A 7734-nucleotide genomic window follows, 5' to 3' on the forward strand; every position below is an offset into this window, starting at 1 on the left:
TCATCTTGTGATCCTCAGTACGGACACTGGAAACTGGGAGAGTTCGAGGTTGGATGTTCATAAGGAATTCTTCCCTGTGAGGGTGGTGAGGCCCCACTTGGCCAGAGAAGCTGTGGCTGCCCCATCTCTGGAAGTGTCCAAGGCCAGGTTGGACAGGGTTGGGAACAACCTGGGATGGTGGGAGGTGTCCCCATGGCAGAGGGTGCAATGAGATGGTTTTAAGGTCTCTTCCAACCCAAAATATTCCTGGATTCTATGACACTGCAATATCCATTACACTATTGCACGTGTCCCAAATGATAAATTCTTGCTGTCTCTGCTTATATAAGGAAATCTCTAATTTTTGCCATTTAATTCCTTACAACTAATAATCACTTTTAAAAGCCTCTTTGAACCCTTGCAGGGGAACTTTGCTTTTTAAAAGGTTGCTTATATCAGCTTGCTCTGGCACAGTGTTTCTTCTTTGGGAGGAACTCCCAAGATCTGCAAATCCCAGAAAAATCATGAGGGAGCTGAGAAGAGCAGGACATGAAAGGACCAACCAAAACTGAAATGCAGTGAGAAAAGTTTGGAGATGCCATTTGCCAGTCCCGTAACACAAGAGGCTTTCACCTGTGTTGTGTTTTCCATATAAACAGCGCAAAACTCATCCAAATCGGTGCTTTAGTGTTAATTTTGGTCCTGTTTGGCACAGCTCCTGTAACAGTTTTCTCTCCCTCTCTGCAGGACAGACCGTTTGCAGGCGTGGGACGCAGAAACCCTGCTACAAAATCGTTTATTTCCACGATGCCTCCCGCAGGACCAGCTATGAAGAAGCTCACCTGGCCTGCAGAGCTGATGGGGGACACCTCGTCAGCATCGAGACCCCAGCAGAGCAGAGACTGATTGAATCATTTATCAGGAGCCTCCTGGCTTCTGATGGAGACTTCTGGATAGGGCTTAGGAGGAGAAAGGAGGAGGAGGACAACAGCACAGAGTGTCACAACTTCTACTCCTGGTCAGATGGCAGCTCATCCAAATTTCGGTGGGTACCTGGGAGTGGCACTGTGGCACTGCCAGTGCCTTTAGGAATCAAGGATTTTGTCCAAGGAATCCAAGCAGTGCTGTCCCAGCTGTCATTTGTGTTCCTTCTGCGTTCATCCCATCCAGGGGGACAAATCACCCTCCTCTGGAGGTGCCCAGGGTATCTGTTTTAGCCTAAATTGATAACTTTTGGTGGCTAAAAGGAGGGGAAAGAACAAGGGGTCTGGCCTTAAAAATCTCTGATTAGGCAGCTACAAATGATGTGCTTTGACTTGAAGATTCCTGCGCTGCAGATGCCCTGAAGTTTGTCCCTGATGTCCTGGGTTCTTCTTCTTACTGAGGGAGTAACATTTTTTTCCTGTGAGACAGCAAAATGCTGCAGGATTTATTGTAGACATGGAAAATCAAAGTTTTCACAGCACTTGTTAGATTTCTGCCTCCTTGTCTTAGGGAACCACAGGATTTGTCATAATTAATTTATAAAAGCAACAACATTTACATCCATTTGCATCCTTGTATCAGACGTGTAAAAACACCTTGGGATTGTGACCTTTTTGCTCTGGGAACCCACCAGACATTTCAGTCACTCAGAAATGAACAGATAAAAAGTGGTTTTAGTGCCATTTGACATCTTGGAGTCCCTCCCGTGGTTCAGATATTGGGGGTGGATAATGGGAAGCTGGAACCTGAATCTGCTGCTAAGAAACAGGCACAGCTTTGCTGCCTTCCATTGGTGAGACACAGCTTATTTATGCTGAATGACAAAGCCAAGGAAAACACCAGGGGAGGAAGGAAGTGAGGGAGGAATAAAGCATTGGAATGGTTGGAAAAACACTGCTTGAAATGGGTGTTCTCCCATGCTGAATACCTTGGGATATCTGGAATTATTTATGTCCTATGGATCAGCTTGCAGCAAATTCTTGGCATGGAGAACATTGCTTGTTCCAGAATCAGTGGGGATTGAACAATTGGCAAAATCAGGACACATTTGGAGGTGTTTTCTGCATTGCATAAAACATCTTTTCACTACCAGTGATACTACAGTGCTGCCTCCTTCCTGTGCACTGCTTGGAAAAGCTGCACAGGTGTCTGGTGGTGAAGCTTATTCTTAGAAAACAACAAAAAAAAACCCCTATCTGCAAGTCCATGTTGGTGCATTTCTAGATGGAGGAAACCAGATTTGGCTTCAGCTTTTTCCTCTTTTCATTAAATTTTGCAGGCACTGAGGCCAAAAATAGTGATAGATGATTTTGCACAAAATTGTGTGGAGAAAAGTCCGAGTTCTCCTGAGCTTCTCCTGAGCCTTGCAGAGGGGTTTCAGTGAGGAACTCAGCCCTTTGCTCTTTGATATTTGTTGAACACCCTCCTTGCCGAGCTCTCTGTGAAAAATCTGAATTAAAAGAATAAATCATTGCATTGTATCACTCCCATTTTCCCCAGTGGATGTGTGGGGCATGCTGCAATCCCCTTTAATTCTGTTTTATTCCCATCCAAGCTTCTGGAAGGTGCCCCCAAGCTGTGTTTGTTGTGTTTCCCCAGGAACTGGTACGTGGACGAGCCGTCGTGCGGGGGCGAGGTGTGTGTGGTGCTGTACCACCAACCCTCTGCCCCGCCAGGAGTCGGGGGCCCCTACATGTTCCAGTGGAACGACGACAGATGCAACATGAAAAACAACTTCATCTGCAAATATTCCCTGGGTAATGAGTCTCTGTGGGATTTAAAACCCAGTCTCCAGGAGAAGGAATGAGGAGTGCAGTGAGTGATAGGGAAACCCTTCCTCAGCCTCACTGGTGGGAGAGGGAGATCTTTAAATTTATGCAACAAATGGAGAAAACAATCCCAGTGTCTCATATCTTTAACTGCTTGTGGCTTACTTAAATTCTCTGGGGATTTTTATGAAGTGTTTGAGGTCTCAGATTGGGGGAGAGCACTGAAGAACAGTGCTGAGGTTGTCAGACTCTTCAGGACACTGTGTTCTCCCCACTCATGAGGAAATTGTTCTCTTCTCTTTCAGAGAAGCCAACAAAAGCTCCAATAGAGAATTCCCGAAGAGGTGAGTTGGATGTATTTGTTTGGGATTGTTTGGGGTTTTTTTTTAATGAATGCTAACTTGCAGTGGAAATACTCTGACATTCATTGTCAAGGACACCCAGAAAATATCCTGAGCAAGAAGCTTCCCTGCAGTTTGCACTTTCCCTGTGCTATTCCATGCTCCATCCTGCATGGAAAATCTTGCTGGTGCAGAACCTGGCAGGAATTGAAAGCAGAGAAATCCCAGTGTGCCTTACACACCTTTGCAGCCTCTTCAATCCTCTCTCAGCCTCACTTTTTATTATTTAAAAAAAACCATCTGCAGTATTAATGAAGCTGCTTCTTTCCAGCTATGGCAACAGAGCCCTGGAAGCCAGAATTCCCAGAGGAACGCCGGAGGAAAGGTGCCAATGGAACAGCCGTGGGAGCCAAAGGTAAGTTGTGCTCTCAAAACCTGGCCTCATTTCAAGTGTTTGACCCAAAATGTGGAAGACCGAATATAGACTGCAGCCTCTGAAAAAAAACCTTCCCTCAAGTATTTCCCAGGACAAACCTAAAGAGGTTGCTGTGGCTGTAAAAATGTTCAAAATCCAAAGCTGTGCAAAGTGGTTTGGGTGTGAAAAAGCCACTTTTTATCAAATCCCTTCTGAGTGGCTCAGTTGTGAATGTTTTGTTTGTAAGTCTGTGGTTAACTAGGAAAAACCTGCAATTTCTTCTTATGACCCTGGTTCATTTTTACCCCCAGAACCTGTGCAGAACCTTGCCTACATCCTTATTTCCAGCGTTCCTGTGCTGCTTCTCCTGATGGCCATCACAGGCATCTCGTGCTTTTGGCTCTTCGTGAAGAGGTGAGTGGCATTTTTGTGTTCCAAGTGAACAGTGACTCCTTGTCCTGCTTACAGCTGATTTCACCATCCTGTAAAATGCTCTGGACAGGAGTGTTTGCAGCCAAAGAAATGCTGCAGAAGTGGTGTGGATGCTCCAGGCTGAGTAAATTTTGAAGTAAAATTCTAAGTAAATCACATTATACCTTTTTATTGTGTTCACAGACATTGCAGGCAGGAAATAATGTCACCAAGATTAGGATTTTGTTGTGTTAACCCTTCTACTTTGCTTATTAAAGCTTTGAATTATCAGAAGTTCCCCTTCCAAAGTGAAAAATGCAGCAATAGAAATAAAAGGAAAACAATTTGGAGCATATGATGTTTACCAATGTCCTCTCCTTGCTTCTCCTGTGTGCATGGCAGCTCTGGGGGGGATGCTGGCTGTGATTTTGGGAGTGTCAGGAGTTTTGCTGCCCCAGCATCTGAGCTGGCAGCCCAGAGTGTCCCTCAGCAGGTCCTGCCGTGGGATTTTCCAGGAGTGCAGCCTGGCATGGCACGAATAAGGAATTTCCTGAGCCCAGCTTTACCCAAGGCTCATCACCAAATCACTGTCAGAGTTCCGGTGTCGTTCTGTGTTTTCCTCTGTGCCAAAGCATTTTATGGCTTCTCCCTTTTCCCTGCCCTCCCAAGGAGACGGGAGCGCGTGGACGCGGCCCCGAAGGGTGACGGTGCCTGGCTGCCACAGCCCAGGAGGGACAGCCCCAAGCTGGACATTTACAGAGTGATCAATAAGCAATCTGATGCTGACCTGGCTGGGGCCAGGCCTGCCACCAAGAATTCCTCCTTCCGTGCCCGGGAGGGGCTGGGGAGCCCCTGCAGGGACCCCGAGGACCTGAACACCTCCAGCAGTGGCTTTGTGACTCTGGCCAGCACCGAGAGTGGCTTTGTCACCAACGACATCTACGAGCTCTGCGGGGACCGTGTGGGCAGGAGCGAGGAGTCCACCTGGGTGGACAATGAGATTTATGGATATTGAGGAAATGGACCCAAAAAACCCCATGGGGTTTGGATTTTGAATATCAGCACGAGTTTACTTGCCCTCTCTATGCACTTGTTTAATAATGGTATCGGTGGTGTTTGTCCCGGTTTTGTGTTGTCCCCATATTCTTCTATTTTCTGAAAGAATTGGGGTTTTTAAAGATCCAAACTGAAAAGAATGTACAGATTTTGCTTTGCACCAAGCCCCAGGAATGGCTCATTAACACCCTCGATTCTTTTTTTGTACCAAAGATATGCCTTGAAACTGCAGGACAATCCAAAATCCTTATTTATTTATAGACCTCCTCTTCTTCAAAGGTGCTAAAAGTTACCTGTAACGTGTGATGGAGCCCTGCTTTCCTGGAGGTGCTGAACAGTGGGAAGTGGGGAGTGAACCCCTTGGTTTGCCTTGCTTGTGTGTGCAACTTCTACCGTGCCTATTAAATTCCTTTATCTCAACCCATGAGTTTTCTCATTTTTACTCATCCAATTCTCTCCCTCATCCTGCTGGGAGGGACTGACACCAAGCAGTGGAGGGGGAATGACCAAGCAACAGGACCAAAATATTTCACACCTTTTGTTCTGCAGATGATTTTCTGGCTCCAGTAGTGCAACATTTCCCTGCAGAACAAGTCTATGAAGCACCTAAAATGTGCTTTAGTTGCCTAAAGGTTTGCTCTTCTCCATTGCATGAAATAAAGAAAGCGGAAAATGAAAAAAAATCGATTTTCGTAAGTTGCCAGGAAACAAAGGTTTGGCAAAAAGATGTTTTAAATGTGGCTGAAACAACAACAGAACTGACTGCAGGCATCGCCATGAATCTGTTCTGCCAGAACAGGCAGGAGAAGTTTTGAGATGTCTGAGCTGTTGCTGTCTGCTGCAAACACTGAAATATTTCAGTTGTCACAGCTGCTTCTCACTTCCTTTGCAAGATAAAGCCCCGAAAGAAGAAATCCCTTTAGAAAACAAAAAGGTCTTCTAATTGTTTTGAAAATGGCATCGAGTTGGCAACAATTTCTCCTGAAATGCAAAACCCTGATACAGGAGAGTGGTCAGGGCTGGGCACTGACAATATCTGGAGCTTCTAATGCAGTATTTAGTGCAAATCAAGCAAAAATCTGTCCACTTTCAGTCTTGTATTCTTGGTCTCCTTATTTTTTTTTCTTTTTGACACCTATTAAGCATCTTTTAGGCCCAGAAAAATAGGGAAATGAGAGGGAAAAACTTGTCAGGTGTCGGAGTTTAGGTGTGTAAAGCCGGATTTTGGCAGCCAAGTGTGTCGTCCGGCCTCTTGAGCTGCCCGTTGGACTCAGGCAGCGATCGGAGTGTGCTGGGAGTTATTAATAGGAGGAAATGTTAAAAATCCCGCTGTTCGACACCTCCTTTAGGGCACCCCTGCTGCGGGAGGATGTGCAGGAGCAGTGACCACACGAGGGCATGTGCGCTCCACGTTCCCGGAAAAAGCGGCTCAGTGCCGGGCTTTGGGAGGAGTTTGAATCCCTCTTCTTGGAGCAGAGCAAAAGCCATCACCGGCGGCTGAAAGCTGCCCTTCAAAGGATGGGGGGTTTTGGGGATGCAGTTCCTCTCGCAGCGTTTTTAATCCGTGTTTTAGTGACCTGAACTTTCCGGCCATGGATGGCTTCGTGGTGGGGTTTCTGCAGGAGTTTTCTCTTCCAAGCACAAAACCTGATTAATAATTGATTTTACACCAGGATGAGACTTGAAAGTGGGCAGGAAGCAAATAAATGTTTAAAGGTTAAAAACTTCATTTAGAATGAAGTGACTGAGAGTGAGTATTAGGTAATATTCTGTAAAAAAAGGAACTTTTGACACGCCGAGTTTGGATGCGAAGAAAAGGTGAAAGAGGAGTGAAATTTGGCAAGTGGCAGCTCGGGATGACACCATGTGCTATTCAAGTAGGATTCTGGAAGGCTTGCTCACGTCCCTATCAATCACTGCAAAGGGTGGATGTCTGACTAACCCAAGCCATCAGTTACTCACTGCCAGAACTTCCGAAGGGGATAAATAGAGCAGCAACAGCTCCGTTATTCTCCATGGCAGCCCGAGCCAGCAGCGTCATCCCAAAATGTCACTCCTTGGAGGAATCTCATCAGCAGTGAAGGACAAGCATTAATTTCTGCACCGAGATCTTCAGTTCCCTTTGCAGAACACTCATCGCTGTTTGACACAGAACAAAAGTAACTCTTCACAAGGATGAGGCAGCTTTACGTGTAAAACCTGTCTAAAAAGGGAAAGACACAACTTTGTTCCTTGCATTCTTCCACTCTTCTTTTTTTTTTCGTGGCCAGGCTCTGTTTTGAGCTGTTTGTGTCCACTCTGTGCGTCCATAAAAGCTCTGTGGCTGTTGCTGATTCAACAGGCACGTGTTGTGCCATAAGCTTTGGGATGTGCCTTGTTTAGTCAGGGGAACTGAGCAAAGATTCCAGGGGTGATTCCTGGTTCACAAATCAGTCAGAAAGGTACCAGTCCTCCAGCCTGAGATGGGGCAGGGGAGAGGGAAGGACAGGCATGAACTGGGAGAGCAAAGATAGCTGAAACGAGTATGGAATTTTAAAATGTAAGTGCACACCTAAAGCAGACTCAGTGGACTTAGTCCTGGAAAGGAAATTTCGCATAAAGGGCCTTAAATTTTTTCACATTTTCAACTCTGATGGTCCTCAGACCATTCCAGCTCAAAGGGCCCAACAGAGCTTCCAGATCTGCCCAAACCACCTGGACGCGCTCCTGTGCCACCTGCCCCGGGTGACCTTCCCTCTGCAAGGGCTCCGAACTGGGGGATGCCAGCAGGGAGGGGCCG

The 7734-nt window shown here is 46.4% G+C and overlaps 2 protein-coding genes across 2 annotated transcripts in view; both read left to right on the forward strand.

Moving 5' to 3' along the window:
• Nucleotides 1–596: 596 nt before the first annotated feature.
• On the forward strand, nucleotides 597–5379 carry LAYN (layilin; the record flags this gene model as incomplete). The annotated part of the gene is made up of 6 exons (XM_017738566.1): nucleotides 597–1024; nucleotides 2563–2720; nucleotides 3038–3076; nucleotides 3405–3488; nucleotides 3800–3902; nucleotides 4569–5379. Coding segments are annotated over 6 exons (1158 nt in total), but the record flags the coding sequence as incomplete, so codon positions are not given.
• Nucleotides 5380–6547: 1168 nt separating this feature from the next.
• The window catches only part of SIK2 (salt inducible kinase 2), a 30844-nt gene continuing 29657 nt past the window's right edge, over nucleotides 6548–7734 (forward strand). The window contains exon 1 of the mRNA XM_008637018.2: nucleotides 6548–6562. Coding sequence (XP_008635240.1) covers nucleotides 6548–6562 — 15 coding nt within the window. The remainder of the gene's footprint in view (nucleotides 6563–7734) is intronic.

This window comes from Corvus brachyrhynchos, unplaced genomic scaffold, assembly GCF_000691975.1.
Source record: "Corvus brachyrhynchos isolate BGI_N302 unplaced genomic scaffold, ASM69197v1 scaffold46, whole genome shotgun sequence".
In the NCBI taxonomy this organism is placed as follows: Eukaryota; Metazoa; Chordata; class Aves; order Passeriformes; family Corvidae; genus Corvus; species Corvus brachyrhynchos.